The 23527-nt window shown below is 63.1% G+C and overlaps 1 protein-coding gene across 1 annotated transcript in view; it reads right to left on the reverse strand.

Moving 5' to 3' along the window:
• Positions 1–281: 281 nt before the first annotated feature.
• Positions 282–23527, reverse strand: part of KIF21B (kinesin family member 21B) — a 76506-nt gene continuing 53260 nt past the window's right edge. Inside the window, exons 14-35 of the mRNA XM_074977298.1 lie at positions 23256–23447; positions 22130–22329; positions 21831–21938; positions 20921–20989; positions 20074–20303; positions 17024–17171; positions 16737–16931; positions 14177–14278; positions 13803–13968; positions 13365–13425; positions 11109–11166; positions 10250–10455; positions 9771–9845; positions 9481–9594; positions 7953–7991; positions 6365–6501; positions 5627–5807; positions 4593–4757; positions 3874–3991; positions 2896–3066; positions 1611–1810; positions 282–388 (exon numbers count right to left, since the gene is read on the reverse strand). Of these exons, the coding sequence (XP_074833399.1) occupies positions 334–388; positions 1611–1810; positions 2896–3066; positions 3874–3991; positions 4593–4757; positions 5627–5807; positions 6365–6501; positions 7953–7991; positions 9481–9594; positions 9771–9845; positions 10250–10455; positions 11109–11166; positions 13365–13425; positions 13803–13968; positions 14177–14278; positions 16737–16931; positions 17024–17171; positions 20074–20303; positions 20921–20989; positions 21831–21938; positions 22130–22329; positions 23256–23447 (2990 nt within the window). The 3' untranslated portion in view covers positions 282–333. The remainder of the gene's footprint in view (positions 389–1610; positions 1811–2895; positions 3067–3873; positions 3992–4592; positions 4758–5626; positions 5808–6364; positions 6502–7952; positions 7992–9480; positions 9595–9770; positions 9846–10249; positions 10456–11108; positions 11167–13364; positions 13426–13802; positions 13969–14176; positions 14279–16736; positions 16932–17023; positions 17172–20073; positions 20304–20920; positions 20990–21830; positions 21939–22129; positions 22330–23255; positions 23448–23527) is intronic.

The following is a 23527-nucleotide window of genomic DNA, read 5'->3' on the forward strand; positions in this document are numbered from 1 at the left end:
GAGGCGTGGAGGGGGGCTCTGGCACCACTTCCGGGGGGAGCAGACCCCAGGCACCACAGGCCGCAGCAGCCAGCAGCAGGGTGCAGGTCCAGGCTCCGGGGCATGGCGTGCCAAACAGGCTGCAGGGCAGGCTGGAACGATCCCGTCGGGTTTCTCGGCTCGGGCTCCTCCTGGGGCAGCCCTGGGAGCCGGCAGGGTCCAAAGCCCCAGCGGAGATGCCGGTGGGCCCAGAGACCCGGGAACCAGCAAACACACAGGCCGGGCAGACGAGGTGGCTTACGGCCAGGGATGGGCGGGGGCCTTCGCCCGCCAGGGCTCCTGCCTTTCCCACGCCTAGGACGGGCCATTGAGGTACCTTCTCCTGCTCCAGAGCTTCACTGTCAGGTCGCTAGGGAGCAGAGGGAAAGCGGGTGAGGCCAGGGCTGCCCCCCTGCACCAGGCCAGCCCAGCCGGAGAGAGGACGCACATGCCCTGTCCCTACCCCAAGCAGCTGTGGTGGGCAGGTCCCAGCACAGGGAGGGAGCAGAGGTGCCCAGATGCCCCCAGGATGCCAGGAATCGGGCCCTGGGCTGGTAGGCACCACACTGGCAATGGCCAGCGATGCAGTGGGGGTGGGATGGGCAGTGCCCTGGGAGCAGCAGCAGTCGGACAGACAAGCCCCATGCAGCACCAGCCAGCCGCTGGCCCCAACCACCCCTTCCCCGAGCTTGGGGGGCCGGGGGAGCTGCCAAGGCCTGGCCGCCGCCCCGCACGTGGCCCCTGCTGCTCCGAGGGGGCAGGCCCAGGTGGGCAGAGAGGGGCCGAGAGCAGAGGGCTCCGTAGGGGGAGAAGCCAAAGGAATCTCGTACCGTGAAGCAGCAGCTGAGACCAGAGCGGAGAGAGGGGGCGAGAGAGGGAAAGAGCGAGAGCGCGCGCGGGCGAGAGAGCCAGAGAGCGCAGGAGGAGGGTCAAGGCAGGCTAGTGGCACGGCCCTTGATGGCAAGGACGCGGCGAGGAAGGCAGGGGGTGAGCCCGGGTACGTACGTCCATAGCTTCACCCGGCAGTCACTGCGGCAGAGGGGAAGAGAGCGCACAGGAGAACGGGGACTAGGGCGGAGATCAGAGACGGCGCCAGCGACACCACAGAGGATGGGCGAGAGCCAGGGAGCCTCTGGGGGACAGGGCCATGGAGCTGGCCCTGGAGGTGCCCAAGTGGCCTCCAGGAGGAGAAGGTGCCCAGTGGGCAGGGAGCCTTTTTCTGCGCCGAGGGTGGCCCGGCAGCGGCCCCGGGTCTGGCTAGTCCTGGCAAAGCGGGGCGGGGGCAGATCGGGGCAGCGCGCACACAGCGGGGGGGCCTGGCTGTGGGGCAGGCAGGCTGGCAATGGCTGAGAGCAAAGAGAGGCCAGAGGCTGGAGGGTTCCAGGGCCCCCTGCCTGCTCCCCTGCCCCAGACTGCCCTCAGCGCTGGTGCTGCTCCTGGCCCTCACTGCCCCCCATGCCCCTCTCCATGGGGCGGGAGCAGGGGTGGCTTCGGATTGCTCCTGGACCAGTGCTGCCAGGGGTTAGCTGGGGCTCAGACCTGCCCCCCGGGGCCCGGCACCCCCTGAGGCTGCGCCCCATCTACACGCTCACCTGGAGGCGGTGAAGATGTGCTTGGAGTTGGTGCAGATGGCGTTGATGGGGCTGTCATGGCCTTTGATTTCCCCGATGGGCGTGAAGTTGTCCACGTTCCAGACCTTCACCACGCCCCCCCGGCAGGCGCTCAGCAGCATGGGGCGGCTGGGGACGAAGGCCAGGGCGCAGACCCAGTCCTTGTGTGCGTTGGGGATTTGCTGGTGGGCACAGAGAGAGGGCAGGGCTCGTGAGCACCCTCCTGACAACGGAACACGACCCACGCTGCCAGCCGGGCCCCCGAGCGCCCGGAGAGGTCCAGGCCAGCGCCAGGGGGCTGCAGCTCGGCAGAGCTGGACGCTGGCTGCAACTGAAGCCGGGATGGTTACGCTCCACTCAGCTTCTCACCAAACGGCAGCAGAGGGTTTAGATTCAAAGAGCCGCACTCTGCTTGTGCCTCCGGGACAAGGGGGATCTCCAAGCTCTGATGGACGCACGGCCGGCTCAGGCTGGGACGCACCAGGTGCGGGAGGGAATCTGGCTTATGGCAGCACTATCTGGGGCGGTGCCGGGCACAAGGCTGCAAACCCACAGGGTTCTTCTTCCAACAGGGCTGGGAGGCTTGCCCAGGGCACCCAAAGGAGCTGCTCCAAACCTAAACCCAGCCCCCACCTCTGGGACTATTTGCCTGCCATCAGCCCTGCCTGCTCTCCTGGGAGTCAGCGTCAGCCTCAGCCCCATTTCAGAGGGGAACGACTGGGGGGGGCAGCTCCATTTCGGGGCCGCCCTGACAGCCCCTGGACTCCCACAGAGCACACAGCACCTTCTCCACAACAGTGGAGGCCTCTGGCTGAGCGAGCCAGGGCTCCTGGGAGCGCTGGCGTCTGGCCTCGTTGGCACTCTATCGACCGCAGACCCTGCCCACCTGCTCTGAGCTGCAGAGCCAGGCAGACAGACTCCCCAGGGAGAGGGGTCGGACACGGGGAAAACGCTGAGCGCCAGCAACCCCGGCCAACCTGGGCCCCTTTCCCAGAGGCCACAGAGCCCCTGCAGGGCTGCCTGTCGCCGTGCTGGCCTGTGGTCTGCAGCGCCCGGGTCCCCCAGTGCCTAGAGGCTGCTGGGGCAGGTGCCTGGGGTGGAGGATATGCAGTGTGGGGTCGGGGAGTGGGCCTGCCTGCACAGGGTCAAGAGCCTGGCTCCAGGCCGTGGCACAACCCCCCTAGCCCCACGAAAGACACGTGTCGGGCCTCGGCCCACCCTGCCACCGCCCGCCCAGGGCAGGGCCTGCTGCTCGTCTGCTCCCTACCTGGACGAGCTCCTGCTGCTCCAGGTCCCACTTCTTGATCCCGTTGTCCCGGGAGCCGCTGAAGAGGGTACTGCCCTGAATGGCCAGGCACTCGATGCCGTCGTAGTGGGGGGGCTCGAAGTTGTGCGTGGGGCTGACGGTGCCCCCCACGCCGTCCGCGATCTCAAACATCTGCAAGGCCAGAGCCCGGTGGGCAGCTGCCGTGAGGCCGGGTGGGGAAGCCCAGCCATGCCAGGCTGGCCGGCCGGCCGGCAGCTGCCCGTTCAGTGAGGCCGGGAGCAGCCAAACCAGGGCCACAGAGGGGGCTTGGCAGCAGTGGGGTCCTGCCTGCTCAGAACACCCCAGGATCTCGGGGAGACCCGTGGGACACGCCGGCGCACTGCAGAGGTGCGGGAAATCGCGGCCCCGGCAGCGGTTTGGCGGCACCAAGCGGGCGCGGCTCAGTGCCCGGCTGGCAGGGGCCGCGTGGCAAAGAGCAGTCAGCCTCCTGGGCGGCAGGCACTGCAGAGGCCCGCAGAGCAGGGGACGGACAGTCCCACTTCGCCGGTGGGGGATGCAGGAGGGCTCCTGGAATTCGGGGCTCCAGGGCTGCCGAGCTGCCCAGCACCTCCAGACCGGGCAGCCCCTGCAACAGCCCTTGGCTCTGGGCGCTGGGACGTCCTAGGGGCCCTGCAGAAACCTGCTCCCAGTGGCACGCCAGCCACACAGCCTCTGGGCCCGTCAGCAGCCCTGGCTGCCATCGGCAGACCCCCTGCACCACTCCGGCCAACAGGGGAGCAGCCTCTCGCCAAGGGAGCAGAGAGGGCAGCGCCGAGTGCCTGGACAACCCCGCCCAGCATGTCCCGTCCTCGCCAGGCCCTGGTGGGACAGAGCCCCTAGGGCTGGTGCCGCTGCAGGAGGGTGGGGAGGGCCGGCACAGCAGCGAGCCCAGGCTCAAAGGCCTCTGCACAGCCGGGAGCCGGGGCGGGTCGCACGTACCTTGACGTAGTGATCCTTGGAGCCGGTGACGACCAGGTCATGGCGGCTGGTGGTCTGGTTCACAGTCAGACACATCACAGGCCCGATGTGGCCGCTCAGCTTCCCGATCGGCTGCAACCTGAAGAGGCACCGGGGGCGTGAGGGCTTGGGCCATGCTCCACAGGAGGGCTGGCTCCAGGGCGCCCAGCAGGGACCCAGCCTGTCTAAGGCCCCCCTCCACCACCCCGGGGCAGAAGCAGGGGCTCTGGGTGCTGAGCACAGAGCGTTTTGGGGCTACCACATCCCTGGGCACCAGGGGTCGCAAGCCTGGCTTTGGCTGGGGCAGGGAGCCGGGCTCAGGTGCCGTATGGCCTCAATGCACCAGCCAGCCGCCCTCAGGGTGCAGTGCTGGGTCCGGCTCTCACCCCACCTTGGGCCACCCCAGGGACCTGCCCCAGCAGCGGGACAGTGCCAAGCCCTAGCGAAGACAGGCCAAGCTGCTCAGGGCTTGTGCCAGGGCAGCTGCCCCCCTGCCAGCCCTGGCCGTGGCCCCACAGCCTGAGTACGCGAGAAGCCCCCCTCCTGCTCTCCCCCGAGGAGCCTTGGCACTAAGGCCCGCGGTGTTAGGCTGAATCCGGCCCTGCCTCAACAACAAGGTTTCCAGGGGTAAGTCAGTGGGCCCCAGGCCCCAGCCCTGATCACCCCCAGGCCCCAGCCCCACCTCCCCGCCCTGCCCTGACCTGTTGAGCTCCCAGATGCGGACGGCGTTCCCGGCGGCGGCGTACAGCATGGTGCCGGCAGGGTTGAGCGCGATCTGGTTGATCTGGAGCTCGCCCTGCACGCTGGTGACGGTGCGGGTCATGGTACCGGCACAGGCGTCCCCGGAGATCACCTGACCCAAAGACCTACGCCAGAGACGCAGCGAGAGGCGAGCCTCAAACAGAGAGCCGGGGGAGAGCGGAACGGCAGATCTGCTCCACCACGGGCTGAGCCGATGGGTGCAGAGCGGCCGTCCCTGGCCATCCAGAGGGCAAAGCAAAGCTGCCTCCTGGCTGCACGGAGCCCCATGGTGCCAGGAGGGGACCCATCTCAGCCCTGCTGGGCCAGGTCCCTGGGGTGGCCCAAGGCGGGGTGAGAGCCGGACCCAGCATTGCACCCTTAGGGCAGCTGGCTGGTGCATTGAGGCCATACGGCACCTGAGCCCAGCTCCCTGCCCCAGGCCGAAGCCAGGCTTGCGACCCCTGGTGCCCAGGGATGCGGTAGCCCCAAAGCGCTCTGTGCTAAGCACCCAGCACCAGCTCAGGGCCCCTCCTCAGAGCAGGACCTGCAGCATAGCGAGGGGGCCCACGCAGCACTTTCGGGGGGGAGGTGCCTGGTGGGGCAGCCAGCAGGTGTGCACCCACTTGGAGAGACACCAGCCCACCCCTAGCAAGCAGCTGATGGGGACAGGCAGCCCAGGCTGGCTCCCAGCAGTGGGATTTCCATCTGGGGAAGGACTGCAGGACTGGTCTGGCACCTGCAGGTCATTTCCCATCCCTGATCAAAGCAGCCGTAGGAGGTGGGGTTAACGCTGTCCCCGGAAGAGACCAGAGACGCAGCTGCCCCGAGCACACAGCACTAAGCCCTGGCACCTCTGCAAGCCAACCCAGGCGAGGCCGGCCAGTCCGGCCAACCCAGCCGCAGTGCCGCAGCCCTGCTGGGTGCAGGACACGGCATAGCAGTGTGGTGAGCTTGGCTGGGCCCACAGGGCAGCGTCCAAGCTCCAGGTACCTACGTGAGGGTGCGGACGCACTTGGCCGAGTCCCGGATGTCCCACACCCTGATGTAGGAGCTGGAGACGGTGAACACCAGCCCCGAGTGGCTGCAGTACTTGATGGACACCACGTTGTTGGGGTGGCCCTTCAGCGAGGCGATCTCCTGGCCCGTCACCAGGTTCCACATTTTGCAGCTCCGGTCTGCAGGAGGAGTTTGCAGCAGTGAAACAGCAGGACCTTCCCATCCTTTGACAGGAACCCCCTGGCTCCCTTCCCCACCCAGGGTCTCAGGCCCCATCCCACCCAGCACATCCGCTGTACGGGGAAAGGATCTGTTAGTGCCAGGTGAACACCTGACCAGTAGAGGGTGGGCAGAGGCCCCACCAACTCGCTTCATGGATGTCACCACACAGCTGTTCAGCCCTAACGGGGCTGTAAGGCCATTCCCGGAGTTGCAGCTCGCTCCCCAGCGATCCCACACAAGCTGCATCTTAAACTGCAGCAAGGGAGGTTTAGGCTGGATATTAGGGAAAAGTTCCTAACTGTCAGGGTGGTCAAACAGTGGAATAAATTGCCAAGGGAGGTTGTGGAATCTCCATCGCTGGAGATATTTAAGGACAGGTTAGATAGACGTCTATCAGGGATGGTTTAGACAGTACTTGGTCCTGCCATTGGGGCAGGGGGCTGGACTCGATGGCCTCTCGAGGTCCCTGCCAGTCCTAGTGTTCTGTGACTCTTTGCACGCTCGAGGCGCGCACCTTTGGATCCAGAAAAGAGCAGCTCGTCGGTGGCGTCCACACAGAGAACGGGCTTGGAGTGCCCCTCGGCCACGGAGATGCACTGCAGCGGGGCCGTCCGGGCACCCTTGGCATTGCCCACTGGGTTAATGAGACCCCTGGCGTGGGGGGTAGAGAGAGAGAGAACCAGGGTGTCAGCAAGGCATGGGCTGCGTGAGGCAGGACAGAGCCCTGGCCACTGCACGGCACACACCGAGCCCCACGGGAGTCAGAGACCAGCGGCGGGCCGGCTCCGGCTGTGCCGGGTGCGGCAGACGGGTGCCACCCCGTGGCCGTGTGGGGAAGTGCCCTTTCTCCCTCCAGCCCACTCAGGGAGCTCTGATGGGTGGCAGAGCTGGGAATGAAGCCCAGGAGTCCTGGCTCCCTGTCTCACACCAGTTCTGGGCTTCACCCAGCCACGACCACTTGGGGCCGGAAGGGGAGTTGAGTCAGGTTCCAGAGCACCAAGCACACAAGACTCAAGAGCCCCGGTGGAGAGGGAGTCAGTCAGTCTGAAGCTGCTTCCAGCCAGGGCCTCCCTGCACCACCCCACCCCTCCTCAGCGGGGTGGGGTTAAGGTGGGGACACTGAGGCACCAAGTGGGGGAGGGGACTGCCCAGGGTCGCCTGGCGCACCTGCAGCACGGCTGGAATGGGTTTTCCCAGGGGTGCTGTGTGCCCCCTCCTCCGGCAGCTGCAGGGCAATGCGCAGGAGAGGGAGCGTGGCCCTGGCGCAGATACTGCCGTGGGCTAGCGGAACTGGTGCTACAGGGCACATGTTGGAAACCCAGGGCCTACGCACATCCCACGCGGGAGCATCGGGCTGCGGCCCAGCCAGCAAACAGCCTCCTGTGAGGATGCACTGAATTAGAGCAACCCCAAGGCTGCTCTAATACACGGGGGAGACTGCACTGCCTCCGCAGCAGCCCTGGGATCATCTGTGCCAAGAGGCTGCAGCCCAGGCATTTAGTCCTGGTGCCTGGACGAGGTCAATGACCCTGAGCAGCCTCGCCGGGGGGTTGGGAAGCTGAAGCTACCGTTGTTCAGCGCTGTGAGATGTTGGAAGCCAAGCTGAGAGGGAAAAGGATGAGGTATCACAGCCAACACCTCCAAGCAGCCGCTGGCTCCAGCAGCTGGGCTGCCCTGCCTCGACGCGCTCCGCAGCCAGCGTCACTAAGGAAGCCATCGCGGCACGCCGAGATCTCGTCGCTACCGGCCGAGGCAGCTAGCGCGTGCAGCTTCCCCGACCGGTCAAAGCACCACACGCGAGCCGGTTCAACGCCCGCCCAGTGCTGCATTACAAGACAGGGGCTCAGACCTCAAGGCCCAAAAGGCCAGAGGTGCAGGGGCCTTCCACAGCCAGACAGCATGCCGGGGCCATGCGGGGCAGCCGAGAGAAGGGACAGGCAGCGAGCCAGAGCGGCACCAGGACAGTCCCGTTAGATTTAGCAAGGAAGCAAGGCCCAGAGCGTGGGCCGCGCAGGTTCAGCAGGCAGGGCAGGGGAAGGAGCCGGAGCCGGGAGGCCAGGAGAGAGAGCAGGGAGTTATAATCAACAGAAAGGGGCGTGTACCTCAGCACCTCCGAGACAGAGGAATCGCTGTCGTCAGACCTAGGGACAGAAAATTAGCAGGATTACGGGAGAGACCATTCCAGCGGAGAGGCAGGAGCGGAGTCAGTGGGGAGCGTGGTTATCGCTAGCGGGCAGAGCAGGAGGAGCAGACGCAGAAGAGCAGTGAGAAGGGGGCAGAGGAGCAGGAAGAAGTTTGCGGCTCACGCCCCGGATTGCGGCGGGTGGACTGGCTGGGGCTGGTACAATGGCCCAGTACGGAGCAGGCCGGGGCCTTGCCCAGTCTTGCCGCAGACCGCCGGTGCCATTCGTCCCAAGTCGGGTCTCTGGTCGGGGGGTCGGCCCGGCCCCACGCTCCCCAGCCCGGCTTCGGGATGGATGGGGCGGAGCGTTCTGCGCGGGCTGGCTCTGGGCTCGCGTGAGGTTTGCTGGCAGGAGGCCTGTGGCCGGGGGCTGTTCCTGAGAGGCCGGGAACGCCAGGTCCCCCCGGTTAGAGCATCGCCTCCAAACACAGCGGCAGCAAAGTGCGGCGATTCGGGTTGGGGGAGACAGGGGACAGAGACTCCGGGGCCCAGCAGCTGGGCCGCGACTGTCAAAGGCACTCCTACGGTGGATGCCTTCCGCCGCGGACGCCGCACAGGCTGCCACCGGCGGGGCCCCCTGTCCCAGAGGGTCCCAGCCCCCGGCCGCAGCAGAGCTCAGGGACCTGCCGCAAATGGCCTCCCCTGCCCGCCGCCAAGGCCAGCACGTGGTGGGTCGGGAACAGCAGCTCCATGCCCTCTGCCGACAGCCCCTGGGCCCACCTCACCCAGGTTACACGCGCCGCCAGCGCCCCCCACCAGCACCACGCCACCTCGGCTGCCAGCCAGCCCGACGGGCACCACCTTGCCCACCACTGCCAGGGCCTGCAGAGCTACATGCGGGAAGGGAAGGCCCAGGGCTGCTCTGCTGGCGGGGCCTGCGAGAGCCCAGGGGACGGAGGCGTGCGCACGCTGGGCTACAGGACAAGGCTGCCCTCGGGGCCGATGCCGAGGGCTCAGCTCTGCCTCCGGCTGCATCACGGGAAGGGAGGGCACTCAACATTGGCTGCTTCTGCTGGAGGCAAACTAACAGCCCAAGCTCGGCAGCTCAGGGCCGGACGCTTGGCCAGGCCCAGGCAGTAGAGGGGAGCTGAAAGCGCCCCCCTTGTCAATGGAGTTAGATGCAGGCCTGGCACAGGGCCCTGCTCCAGGGGCTGCTGCCCCCAGGGCTTCTCTCTGACTTCGCCCTGCTCGCGCCACAGGCTGCCAGGTCCTGGGCGGGGTGGTAACGCTAGCGGGGCAGCGAGAGCCCAGGGCCCAGTGGGGATGGTACCAGGGACCTGGGAGTGCCCACCCGGGCACAGCAGGGGGGCAAGGAGGACAGGGAAGGCGCAGCTGGCTCTAGGGAAGCCGTGGGAACCAGTGTCTGTGCAGCCGTCACTGCCCTGGGGGCTGCGCACCGGGAAATGCACCACACCCACCCGCGGGCGCCTGGCCCCCAAGGCTCTTACTTGTCCAGCGCAGAGCCCTGGCTCTGGTTGCTGGTGAGGCGGGAAAAGACGTTGCGGTCGTTCCGCGGCCGGGTGGGAGGGGATGAGGGAGGCGTGAAGCCAACGTCCGAAGTCCTGAGCCGGGGTGGACAGAGACAGAGAGACCCGGGATCACTAGCCTGGCCTGCACCTCCGCCCAGCACAGCGCCAGCCCCCGGCACCGCTGAATCCACCGCCCAGCACTGTGCCTGGGCATGGAGCTGACCCCCGTGGCGCTGGCCCACGAGCTCTCCAGCCTCTTCCCTGCTCACCTGATGGGCTGGCCCCGATCGTAGGATTTTCTCCGGGTCAGAGGCGAGGTGTCCGGGCCTCGGGACTGCCTAGGGCTGGAGCAGCATGCGACTAGGTCAGCAGTCGCCCCTCCCTGGGGCCTTCAGCACGGGACAGGCCGGCCCCAGAGCACGCGAGACCCCTGGCCCAGCAGGCGCCCCCCGTCCCGGGCACAAGGGCAGGCAATGCCTCACCACTTGCATAGCAAGCGTGGGCCCTGTTGGCATCGCCAGCGAGACGCTGCTGCCGGAGACGGCAGCCCCATGCCTTCGACGGGCAAGGGGCCGGACACCCCGCTCCCTCCGACAGGAGGCACCACCCCCGTACTCCCCCGCAGCAGCCCGCGTTCCCTCCGCCCATGCTAGCGGCCCCAGTGGTCCCCACTCAAGGCCGCCAGCCCTGCCCCCTTCGCCCCCCCAGAGCCTGTCAGCGCGTGGGGCTCACGCACGCCAGGGCTTACAAGGTGCTGCCGCGGGTGGGCAGGCTGATGGTGCGGGAGACCTTGTCCTTGTAGTAGGGATCCCGGACAGAGAAGCCAATCCCATCTTCCTTGATCTCCATGAGGGACACCAAGGACTTGGTGATGTTCTTGGTGGAGATGTCCAGCGGAGGTCCCAGGCATTCGGCCGACACGGCCTTCATCTGGCCTGACAGCTTGGGCTCCCCCTGCGGCCAGGCACAAGGAGGGGAGGCATTCACTGCCCTGAGGACAGACGCTGAGCGAGGCTGGGAGGCAGGGGCCCCAGGAAGCCCCAGGGGCTGAGCACCCACCAGCGGCAGATGCAGGGCAGCCTTTCAGTTGGGCCCTGAATGCCGGCATGACTGCTGCCTGAGCTCATTAGCCAGGGCAGCTGGAGGTGCCCCATGCCAGGCTGGAAGGTGCCCTGCGTAGCCCAGGAGGATTTGGGCATGCAGAGGGGCTGGGCCAGCCAGCTAACAACTGGGAGGGCGCACAGCCCCAGGGCGTCGTGTGAGTTGCCTTTGCTGCCAGAGGAGGGATCGGCAGCCCCCAGACGACTCGCCTGGGTGCACAGAAGCCCCGCGCAGCCCAGGGATGTGCAGCTGGGGGTGGAAAGCCCGTGCGACGGCTCAAGGAGCCATTGGTAGGGCTGAGGTAACGTGCCAGGCACAGATGCCACCCACAGACCAGACCCTAGGCTGCTTCAGCTCCAGACCTGGCTCCTGGAGGCATTCCACCAGCCTGGGGCCATCACCAGCCCCGTGGTGAGCATGAAGGAAGAGGGTCTCCAATGGCCTGAGGCCCAGCTGGCGCCGGCAGCCCCAGGTCGATCTGCTCTATCGGCGGGTCGTGCACTGACCTTGAATTTGAAGTCGTCCTGGCTGGCCGAGCCCTTCATGGTAAATGACTGGGAGAAGCTGCAGGGACAGAAAGGGTTAGACAGGCGGCCGCGTGGCTGGACTTTTATGTTGGGTATGGAAGCTGTTTTACGGTCCCCACATATCGATTGGCCCCACACAGCGTGCCGGGCGAGGTGTCCAATGAAAACCGAGGAGACCCTGAACCTGTGTGTGCCGCTCATACGTCTGTGCCGTGTTTGTCGGTAGCGTTCTGGGCTTTAGCTCTGCAGTTGCGTTAGTGACGTCTTGGAGCTGAGCTTCCCAATGGGGCCAGGAACTCAACCCCAGCCAGGAGACTGGGCTTCACCCAGGCTCCGGTGTGGAATGCACATCCCAGAAAGGTGGGGCTCGTCCCTGGAATGCAGCCCACTGGGCAGGTGTCCTGGGCTGAGCAAAGGAACTGAAATCAGGTGTCCAGACACGCACCCCTACTGCCATGTAAAGGACGGGGGTGTGCTGGCCAAACCGGCCACCCATGGCACTTGGCCACTGCTGCTCAGCTGGGTAGTGCCTGATGGGAAGAAGGTGGGTTTTTTTCCCCTCCACAGAGGAAAACTCTAAGAAGGGGCCTAGCAGAAGCAAGTCTGTTTCTTTTGGTCCTGTCCCAAGGATCCATATTCCTGCAGCCTGACCCCAGCTGGCCAGATCTCCAATTCTCCAGTAACTAAGATGATGTAACCTGGAATCATGCCCCCGATGGGGAGGACTTCTGGAGACTTTCAAGAATTACACACACATCTCCTAGAACTGGAAGGGACCTTGGGAGGTCTAGTCCAGTCCCCTGCCCTCTTGGCAGGACCAAGCCCCATCCCTGACTTCTATTTGCCCCAGTCCCTAAACGGCCTCCTCAAGGACTGAGCTCACACCCCTGAGTTTAGCAGGCCAATGCTCAAACCACTGAGCTATCCCTCCCGCATAGACCATTGCTGGCTGCATCAATAACTGTAATCGATGTATGGAACATATCACTTCAGCCCCTTTTCACTCTAACCCTGTTCTTCCCGCTTTGTAAATACATCTTTACGTGTTCAGATCGGAAGGATTTGGACATTTGCATGTTGCTTGGGTAAGTATATATGGACCCGGGACTGTGGCTGGACCCTTTGGGCCTGGGAGAATCTGGGCGGAGTTGGTGAAACGGGTTTTAAAGCCTCTCAGCTGTTTGGGGTTACTGGGCTGGGCTGGTGCAGCAGCTGGGAAGTCTGTGGGTTTGCTGGTGGGGCTTCTGGCTGGCCAGTGGGGCTGGCAGAGGTGCTGCGGTGGCTGGTTGGATCTGCCTTAGTGAGAAGAAAACCCCCGCTTGGGGCTGTGAGTGGCCCAGTTGTAAGCAAAGGTACCTGGACTGATCTCCTTAGCTGTGCCCACAAACCCCACTCTCTCACACAGGCGAGAGCAGCAGCACTTACCCCTCAGCAACCCAAAGACCCCCAGTTTAATTAAAAGCTTTCGGGGATCCTCTGCCCCACCCCTTCTCTGAGGCCCCTCTTGCTCCATCCCCCTCCCCTCTGGCACTTGCTGTCCCCCAGCTCTCACTAACTGTCACTCAGCTGGGGCAGGGTGGGAGGAGGGCTCCAGCCGGGGGCTGTGGCTCTGGGAGGAGCCGAGGTTCGGGGTGCAGGAAGGGGCTCTGGGTTGGGATGTGGGATCCCAGCAGCAGTTACCGCCCTGTGCCAGACCCCTCCCCATTGCCCCCCAGAGCGCTTTGCTCAGGGGAGGGGGCATCAGATAAGGGGTGCAAAGGGGCCAGGAAGAGGTGAAGCAGGGGCATGGCTTGGGGTGGGGGAGGGCTACCCCCCTAGGAGCCCTGGAGGGGTCCGTGCACAGCCCACAGATCCCAGTTTGAGAAACATTGCGTAAGAGGAAGAACCCACTGCCCCTTGGCCTCACCCCATTGCACCCCTTCTCCAGCCCACTCAGGTTCCTCCCCCCATTACCCAGCACCGCTCTCCCCAGGGTCCCGCCCTTTGATGGCCATCCTGCGAGGGGAGCCTGCGCACGCTGCAGTCACCCGGAGGAGCGCTGAGCGCCCGGAGCGTGCTCTGTGCAGACAGCCCCTGCAGAACTGAGCTGCCAAGCGCCAACGGGGCTGGTTTCCCTCGACAGCGAGCGCCACGGAGGCGTGCCCCCCCAACCCAGACCTGGCAGGACCGAGCCCGCTCACTCCAGAGATCCCTTTGCTTGGGGCTGGGACGCCACACGCACCCTGGTGCGCTCACCTCCCATCCGAGGCCACGCTGAACTCCGAGATCTCCTCGTCGGTGCTGGCATAACCGTTCTCTGCACGAGGAACAGCCAGGAGTGGTGTCAGGGTGACGGGGCGGCACCTCCCGGGGCCAGCTGGCAGGCGCTCGCAGATCTGCCTACGGCACTTAGGGAGCAGCAGCCTCACGCCCCGGGGAGCTCCCAGACCACCGCTCTCGTGTCAGTGAATCCTCACCAACGGACAGGCTGTGACCACGGGAGTGGACACACCGGGGCCCACGGCCCAGAGCAATGCCAAGGCCCGGGGGGCAGATAGGCCGCGTGTATCCCCAGCCTTCCCAGCTGCCGCCAGCCCCCGCACCAGGGCGGCTGCTCCCTCACCAGCCAACGCCTGGTACCCTCGGGGTGCCCGGTGGGAACAGCCAGCACCGCCACCCAGGGGAGGGACCCACCTTGCTGCACATTGTGGATGAGTGCTTGCAGCCCCGGGTGGGACTCTGCCTTCTCCCGCAGGGCGTCCAGGATCACGTGGTTCTGGGAGGAGCCGGTCACGTCCGTCTGCCTCAGGCGCCCCTCCAGCAGGCGGATCTGGGCCTCCTTCTGAGCCACCTGCAGCCCCTGCTTGGAGGGAGCAGGAGGTCACCTCGGCCCAGCACGCAGCATGGGCTAGGGGTGAGTCGGGCAATCAGGCCAACCTTGGACCGTAGCCCCCTCCCCAGAAGCAGCAGCGCGCAGCCCAGGGCAGTCTGCCCGGCCCACAGGAGAGAAGATGCCCCTGGCCCAGGCTTGCCACAACTATGACCCCGCCCTGCACCCCGCGCCGCACCTTGTCGATGGAGGCCTTGAGGAAGTTGTCCAGCAGGAGACGCGCCTCGGCCAAGGAGCAGGAGCTGATCACCACGGAGGTGTCGGTGGAATCCAGCTCCTCCTAAGGAGTGGGAGAGCGCCCAAGCGGGGGTTAGCTTAGAAGACCCTGGGGCAGCAAAGGGCAGGAACCAGAGTCCAGCACCGCCGGGCTGGACGGGATCTTACGGGATTGCAAAATGACCATGAGAGCTTTGCTGCAACCACTGCCCTAGGTTCGCACCAAGCGGGACAAGGGAGGGGTCCAAGGAAAGCTGGTAACTCAATAAACCTGTTTATGCTGCTCACGCCTTTGTATCGTTTTCACAGGTGGAGTTCCTCGGTCTGTAGTAAAAATTGTAGTTTCTGGGAGCCCACAGTAGGTGACGGGGAAGCCTCTTGCAAAAGGGTTCCCCAGCCAGGCAAAGCTGTAATTGCTTCCAAGCCACATCTCAGGACTTTAACTTTGGACGGGTCATCTGGGAGACAGGCAATGGCAGAATGCCCAAGAAAGGCCCTGGACAGGTGACCTGCTCATGGACACGCTCCATTTCAGGGACAACACTTTCCCTCCACATGGGCTCGGGTATAACAATGACCCTGAGGCTACGTCCACACAGCAGTCCTATTTCGAAATAAGGTATTCCGGAGCCGCAGCTCTTATTCCGAAATAATGCTGCTGCACACAGACGCTGCGTCTACACGAGCATTCCCCTTTCAAAAGAAGCATGCAAATGAGGGAAGTCAAAAAAGGCAAATGAGGTGTAGATTTACATATCTGGCACCTCATTTGCATATTCCTCTTTCGAAAGAAGAAAAGCGGCGTAGACACAGCATCTTCGGAAGAATCCTTCTTCCCGTAAAAAAAAGGCCATAAAAAAGAGAAGGGAAGAAGGGTTCTTTCGAAGACGGGGTCCACTTTCGAAAGAGCAGCGTCTCCACTGCTTTTCTTCTTTCGAAAGAGGAATATGCAAATGAGGTGCCAGATATGTAAATCTGCACCTCATTTGCCTTTTTGATTCCCCTCATTTGCATGCCTCTTTCGAATGAGGAATGCAAGCGTAGACGCACCCCGAACGTTCTCTGAAATAGCACTTCGCTATTCAGAAATACATTGTCTAAGCACATGGCGCTTACTTCAAAATAGTTCTGAAATAGGTGCTATTCCTCCCACAGTGAGGTTTACTGCAGGACGCCGCCACTATTTCAAATTTATTTAGTGGAGATGACAGCAAAGTTATTTCAGAATCACTTTGCTGCGTAGACGTAGCCGGAGGCTCCTCCATTTTGTCTTCAGTCCGGCTCAGCACTTCAGGAACATCTCGGCTATGAACCAAGCCCGGAAGGATTGTTGACCCATTCCAATGAAGGACGTACTTTAGAGACTTTGAAGAGAGTAGCTACTCCACCTCTGCTGCAGCCTGCACCAAGAACCTTGTGATGGGCGTGCGTGACTGGATTGCTTCCACAGTTCCACCCTCACCCTCTTCTTTCTTTTTATTAATAAACTTTTAGATGTTCGATGCTAAAGGACCGGCCCAGTGTGCTCTGTTGGGTGTGACCTGAGGTATATACATAGACTTGGCAATGTGGCTGGAAGAACCTGGGACTGGGAGAACCTGTTTGGATTTGGTGCGATTGGTTCTCAGAACCTCTCCACTGCGCGAGGAGGGGACCGGCTGTGGCCCAAGGGGAGCTGGAGTGTCGGAGGGAATTGTGTGACCAGTGTGGTCCTTACAGTGGAGGACCCCAGGCTGAGACTGTCACTAGCCCTGTTTTAACCCATTTGCCCCGGTGTGGCTCTCTCAGCAGTGCCCAGGAAAAAAAAAAAAACAGCTCAGGAAATGTAAATTGCATTTCCCTCCAGCCCTGTTCCTGACAGGCCTTCCCCCACCCACCACACTGCAGCCTGAGCCTTTCCACCCCACCACCCTCTCCCAGCCTGCCCCACCGTGGGGGGTGCGGGACGCTCTGGGGCAGGGGCCAGGGCCGGGGTGCTCTGCTTCCAGGCGTTGCGGTGAAGCTGGGCACAGCAGGGTGGGGCTGCTGGGTCTCTCCACTCGCCGCCATGGTGTGTGTTCGGGGGGGACTCTTGCTGCCGCCCTGTTTCAGTCCCCCAAGCTGCCCGGGGACCCAGCCACCCATCCTGGGACCCTCAGCTCAGGGCCTGGGGCAGGCACTTGAACCGTCCTGTGGATGGAACGGCTCTGAGCAGGGGCCCTGTGGAGTTTGCATAGGAAGGAGGGGAGCTCTGCAGGGTAAGAGCAGGTAGCCAGGCTGACCCCAGCTCCCTGCAGGACCCAGGCCACAGCAGCTCAGCTCCTGGACCCCAGCCTCCCAACCTGCCTGCTGGGGATTGTGGCTTGGAAAGCAGAGGAACCTGCAGACCTGCCTCCTGCACCCTTCTGCTTCAAGCGTCCAGGGGAAGAACCCAGCCAGCTGCCCACGCCCAGCACCCCCCAATGCCCACTATCGCCCAGCCTCCAGGGTGCCCCCCTCTCACACAGTGCCATCTCCCTGTCCCGGGAGACCAGGCCCTGCACCTTGGTCTCCTCCAGCTGCATGATGGTGGCCTGGCAGTCGGAGATGCCGTCGTTGATGTAGTCCAGGTTGGCGGCCAGCACCTCGATCTCCTCGTTCAGCTCCTGCAGGCCCTTGTGGTCCTCAGGGCTCTCGCCCTGCAGCCTGCCCCTCTTCCCCAGCAGCGCCTCCTGCAGCAACGCCAGCTCCTCCCGTTTCTGGGGGCGGGAAGGACACGCCTCAGCCGGCGCCACCCAGAGCCGCAGCGCCGCCCTGCCCCTCCCAGGCCTTGCCCGCCGCAGCCCCGCACCTTGATCAGACGCTCCATGTCGGCCTCCAGGTTGAGGATGGTCATTCTCTGCATGACGATGTCGAAGATACGCCGCTCCAGGGACTGCCACTTGAGCCGGGCCGCCTTGCTGAAGGTCTGGCTCACCCCCTTCTTGGGGAACTTCTTCCTGCAGCAGGACGGGCCCTGGTCAGGGCGCTCTCACCCACAGAGCCAGCTGCCCTGCCCACTATTGTGTCCAGTTTTGGGCCCCCCCGGTATAAAAAGGATGTGGATGTGCTGGAGCAGGTTCAGCGGAGGGCAAAAAATATGATGAAGGGTCTGGAGTACAAGACCTGTGAGGAGAGGCTGAGGGATTTGGGCTTGTTTAGTTTACAGAAGAGAAGAGTGAGGGGTGATTTGATAGCAGCCTTCAACTTCCTGAAGGGGGCTCTAAAGAGGATGGAGAGAGGCTGCTCTCAGTAGTGATGGATGGCAAAAAAAGCAGCAATGATCTCAAATTGCAGAGCGGGAAGAGTCTGTTGGATATTAGGAAAAACTCTTTCCCCAGGAGGGTGGTGAAGCACTGGAATGTTTTACCGAGAGAGGTGATGGAATCTCCATCCCTAGAGGTTTTTAAGTCCTGGCTTGACACAGCCCTGGCTGGGATGTTTTAGTTGGGGTTGATCCTGCTTTAGACAGGGGGCTGGACTAGATGACCTCCTGAGGTCCCTTCCAGCCCTAGGGTTCTATGATTCTAACAGGGCATTTACTTAAGGTGCCTTCCCACAGCCACTGGGGAGGGGCCCACATCTCAAACCAACCAGCACATTCACCCCCAAACCCAGAGTGCTCATTCCTGGGTGCTCCTTGGCCACAGAACTCCGCTGCTGGCTGTGACATTACTGGATTTCAAATTAAATATTCTGTAACTACCGGGTTATGTTTGCACCACATCTTGGGCCAAGTGGGGTGTCCAATGAAAGCTGGTGATCCGCTGAATCTCTTTATGCTACTTGTATATTCGTGCCGTGTGTGCGTGTGAAGTTACAGACAGTGGCTCTACACCCGTATTAGAAATGCTTTGGGGCTAAGGATCACAGTGGAAAGTGTGGTCACCTCCAGCCAGGAAGACAGGCAAAACAGAGACTCTGATTTCAAATCTCCATCTCATGGATTTGACTGAGACATGTCCTCTGGGAATTGGGCAAAGGAAGAGGCCCCAACAGGAGGAGGACAGGTAACCTAAGGTAAGGTAAGGTAACCATCTGACGAAGCAGGGCTTGGCCCCCAAAAGCTCATGCTCCAAAGTATCCGTTAGTCTATCCGGTGCCACAGGACTTCTGGTTGTTTTTGAAGACACAGACTAACTCGGCTACTTCTGATACTTGTAACCTAAGTGTGTAACTCTCCATTGTCCACTTGAGGAACAAAAGGCTCATCTATAAAGATGATTCTGGCCCTGGTCATCTTCGTCTTTCAGTCCTCAAACCCCGCTCTAAGCCTTCATCTGGGGAGCAGTTTGCTACAGCATCTATGCTATGAAAATTTCAGCAGGGAAACCATCCATCTGAGGGGCGTTGCCAGAGCTGGTCTGGCTGATTGCCTTTTTGACCTCATCCATTGTGGGGGGCAGGTCAGGACTGTCCATTGTGGGTTTCGGAGGGATCTGCTCTCGGGCCACAGGGTCGCCCATGGAGGCGAGAATCCCGAAGCAATTCCTCTATGGTGAGCTCCCCCAGGGCAGAAGGAATCAGGCCTTGAAAGAGGTATAAAGACTGTGTGAAGGCCAGCATTGCTCAAGCTGGTTTAAAACCAGATCAGCGAGAGCAGCGTGCAAAAGACCGAAGAGGCTGGCGTGCTCTCGCACGACGCGCGTATGACAGCTTTGAAGAGCAGCGACGCACACGCCTCATTGATGCTCGTGAGGGGAAGAAAGCAACAGCAGCAGCCGCACCAACCGAGCCAGGACAATTCCCTTGCCCCCACTGTGAACGCCCATGCCGGTCAAAGCTTGGACTCCTCAGCCACATGCGAGTCCACAACCGATGAACCTCTGCAAGCTCAAGAGTCATCGTCGGACACGACGGACTGCCTACGATGCAATGAACAGAGCCCGTGCGGGCTGGGGGATCCGTCCCTCAGAGGATGTATTTTCAGAGACTGTCAAGATAGCAGCTTTACGAGCGGCTGTGGCCTGCATCAGTAGCTTGGATTGATGTCCGTAATTTAACCACTTTTCCTCTCTCACCCTAGTCTGGGCCAGGCGGCGCAGAGCCGAGGCTCTTGTTAATAAACCGTCAGACGCTTAAGGGTTGGCCCAGCGCACTGTTTTGGGTAAGGTCTAAGTCGATATTGACCTAGTAGTGTGGCTGGACCCTTTGGGGGCTGGAAAAATCTGTGTGGATTTCATCATAGAATCATAGAGCACTAGGACTGGAAGGGACCTCAAGAGGCCATCGAGTCCAGTCCCCCTGCCCCAATGGCAGGACCAAGTACACTCTAGACCATCCCTGATAGACATCTATCTAACCTGTTACTAAATATCTCCAGCGATGGAGATTCCACAACCTCCCTGGGCAATTTATTCCACTGTTTGACCACCCTGACAGTTAGGAACTTTTTCCTAATGTCCAACCTAAACCTCCCTTGCTGCAGTTTAAGCCCATTGCCTCTTGTTCTATCCTCAGAGGCCAAGAAGAACAATTTTCTCCTTCCTCCTTATGACACCCTTTTAGATACCTGAAAACCGCTGTCATGTCCCCCCTCAATCTTCTCTCTTCCAAACTGAACTGGTGAAATCGGTTTTCCTGAGTTAGGGGGGTGGAGGTTTGGGCATTGTAACGACTGGAGAATCTGTGCATTTGCTTGTGTAACTTGTGGCTGGCCAGAACTTTTGCGGCTGGTTTGGTTTGTCTTACTGAGAAGCAGATCCCAGTCTGGGCTGTAAGTGGCCCAGTTTTGAACAATTTACCCAGGGTTGGTTGTTTCAGCTTGGCTCAGAAACCCCCTACACCGGTTAACACCCAGGAGCACAGGGCCCCAGGGCCAAGATGCTGCGGGGGCCACAGACTGAGATGCACGGCTCTCACCTGACAGGACGAGCCCCGTTCATGGAGGGTGAAGGGTCTCCCAAGAAGTGGTCGATCTTCCGGTTCCACTGGCGCACGATGCTGGAGACCGAGCGAGAGCCGGACTCCGGTTCCGAGGAGGTGGTGCTGGCGGAAACCTCTGCCCCAGAGTCCAGCATGGCTGGCTTCTGACTCATCCTCCCAGCGACCCGGTCGGACATGGGTTTGGCCAGACGGCGCAGAGCAGAGACCTGCGGGGGGAGCCGTGCCTGAGGGCTGGGCCTCCTGGGGAACAGCCAGCCCAGAGCCAGAGTGACTCCCGCCTTTCCCAGGAGGCCGGCAGCACCCTGCAAGAGACCTGGGGGGAAGCCCAGCCCCTTGGGGAGCAGCTTCCCAGAACGTCTCAGGAAGAGCTGGGGAAGCATCCGGATTCCAAGCCGCGAGGGCCAAGCCGGTACCCAAGCACTGCCCGCAAGCTGTGCCGGTGTCCAGGCTGGAGGCAGCCTGGACACAGCCAGCGGTGAGGGAGGCTACCGGCTCCGCTGCCAGGACCCGGAGGAGGCTGGTGTTTGTTTGGATTGGAGCCGGGCCAGGATCCTGCCCCAGGAATTGAGGCGGGAGAGGACAGCCAGCCAGCCTGCTGGGCGAGGCTCCACATGGCATGGAGAGAACCCTCCGTCCTGACTGCAGGAGATCAGCTGCCTTGGAGGGAGGCCGGCGTTCCCCCCACCGAGATCTCCTGCCTGGTTACTCCTGGCCACAACACCACCTGGCTCTCTGGGGCTGGCTCAGGAGCCAGGGCCGAGTGCCCCCTGGGCCAGCTGTGAGTGGCTCTCCAGACCCCACAGGCACCGGGGCTGGCACCTACCTCCTGGGTCTTCCGGCGCAGCACGATTTCCTGCTGCCGCTTCTGAGATTCCAGCGCCCGGATCTGAAACTGGCAGGGAGAAAAGCCCAGCCTCAGTCGGGTCCTGCTGAGCAGCAGCTGCCAAAGGGGGACCCGGGGTCTGGGGGGACCCTATGGGAGAATGGGGAGGGGACCAGGCTCCCCCGCCCGCTTGCCCCAGGCCAGGAAAGGGGGCATTCTCACTGATCCCCCCAGCAATGGTGTGAAACCTGGAGCAACAGGCACTGATGGGGATTTACTCTGGTGGCGGGCAGGGATGTGAAGCACCTTCGGAGGAGGAGGATGGGTGCTGTGGGCTGTCTGATTCCCCAGACTTTAGGGGGTCGGGGGCTTCCAGACAGGGCACCCCACACACAACTCTGCAGCCAGGCAGGGTCTCAGCCTGGTCTGTGCTGTTGGCCCCTTTCCTGGCTTCACAGAGCCCCCAACCCCACCCCGATTCAGCCTGCAGGCCATGGCCCGCCAGCAGCCCAGCGCGAGCTCCAGGAGGAGTGGGCTGGGGCTAGCAGGGCCCTGAGCCTGTCGCTGCTGCTTGGGAGAGCCCGGAGACAGGGCAGGCGATCGCTGCAGCCTGTAAATCTGGAGCCCCTCTCCTGAGGTCAGAGCCAGCACTCCGGATTTACACCAGGGGATGGGAGAGCAGAATCATAGGATTTCCCACTACCCAGCTCAGCCCTCCCGCCTGCTGCCCCCTTCGCCTGCCCTACCCCACGTCAGCGGCTCCGGCACAGGCTGGCCCCACCTGTGCACGGTGACACATCCGCAAGGACTCACCTGCACCCTCCCGATTCAGCCCCCCCAGGCGCCCGGCGCAGCCCCCCTGGGGAACCCGCAGCTGGCGCAGGAGCCGCGCGCCGGGCTGGGCTCTCACCTCCTGTCTGCGCTGCTCCTTCTTCAGCTGGGCGATCTCCCGGTTCCGCTTGGTCTCCACCAGCCGCCTCCGCTGCTGCTCCTCCCGCATCTGCTTCATCAGCGCCACCTGCGGGGAAGGCCAGGCGGGCCGTGGTGCTTGCGGGGTCCCACGACCCCCTCCCAGAGCGGGGTGAGCCTCAACAGCCACCCTCCCCCTGCCTGGCTTCCCCTGGGGCCAGCCCAGCGTCCCCACGCAGCCCCGGCAGCCCGCCCCAGTGTGGGGAGCTTACGCCTCCCCCCCACCGCCCAGCCAGGTACCTTCGCCTTCTTCATCTCGGCCACCTCGGCCTGCAGCCTCTTGAGCTCCCGCTCGTAGCGCGACTGGTTCTTGAGCAGGTGGGCGTGCTCCTTCTGCGCCGCCTGCAGCTTCTGCAGGTCCCGGTGCATCTCCTTCAGCCGCCTCTCGTAGTCCGCCTTGATCTTGTTGGCCTTCTCCTCTGTGTAGCACTCCATGGTGCCTGCGGAGGGGGCGCAGGGAGGCTCTGAGCGCCGGGCGGGGTGGTGTCCCTCACGCTCCAGCCCTCCCTCACCGGGCAGCACAGTGGTTTGAGCCGCTGGTCCAGGGACCGGCCGGCCTGGGCCAGCGGCTCAGGAGACGTGCAACGAGCCAGGAGCCTGGCCCAGCCAGGGCTGCAACCTATTTTAGACCAGTGACGCCAGAGCTGAGCAGTGCCAGCAGCTGCACCGCTCCAGGGACGGGGCCTGGGCTGTTCTCCTCCAGCAGCCAGCACTGCTCCTCCCCAGAGGGAGCCGCACTGGCGGGGGGCCCCAGCTGAGAGGAGTTTGGAGACACTCAGCTCAGGGCAGGCACCTCACTCACTGAGATCTCAGGTTCAGCATGAGCTGCCCCTTGAGGAAGATGCCCCCGAGTGAGGCCCTGGAGTCAGGCTCGCCCTGTGGGCAGGCTGCACGGCAGCTCCTGCATGGGGAAGCCTCAAGTCTCCGGCAGGACGCTTGGAGCAGCTGGAGATCTGGGCTGTGCAGCCAGCTTGGCCCCAGGCGCCATGTGGCTTTGTGCACAGCTCGGTGCCTCAGTTTCCCCACAAGGCCAACGACCCTTTGCTGCGTCTCCAGGGGGCAGAGCTTGGAGCTCCTTGGAGGGAAGGTGATGGAGAAGGGAAGGGACCCTCCACCTCTGGGCTCTCCACAGCCAGCGAGCCGCTCTGGGGTCACCTGGCCCAGCCTGATCAAGAGGTGGGACACGTGGCACCCATGGGGGGCACTGGAGAGGGACTGAGCCCACGAACGGAGAAGCCGGACGCTGAGTGCGAGGGGGAACAGCCACAGCCTCAGCGTGGGCTCTCTGGGCCCCGGGAGACCCCAGCCCGGCTCTCCTGCAGTGCTGTGGGATTCGGGGGAGCGGGTGGAGGGACACGGCCCGTACTGAGGTTCTGCAGCACGCGGTCCCGCTCCAGCTGGGTGTCGCGGATCTTGTTCTGCAGCAGGATCAGCTTCTCCTCGTACTGGTGCTTGAGGGTCTGGAGGCGACGCTGGCTGTTCTCCAGCTCGTCAATCAGCTTCTGCTTGATCTCAATCTCGCAGGTCAGGTCGGCCAGATCCGCCTGGAAATTCACTTCTGGGGGCCGGGGGGAGAGCTGGTCAGCCGGGGCAGGCGCCTCCTCCCCTGGGAGGTCAGGGGAGAGCTGGGCAGCCTCA

This window comes from Carettochelys insculpta, chromosome 26 (genome assembly GCF_033958435.1).
Source record: "Carettochelys insculpta isolate YL-2023 chromosome 26, ASM3395843v1, whole genome shotgun sequence".
In the NCBI taxonomy this organism is placed as follows: Eukaryota; Metazoa; Chordata; order Testudines; family Carettochelyidae; genus Carettochelys; species Carettochelys insculpta.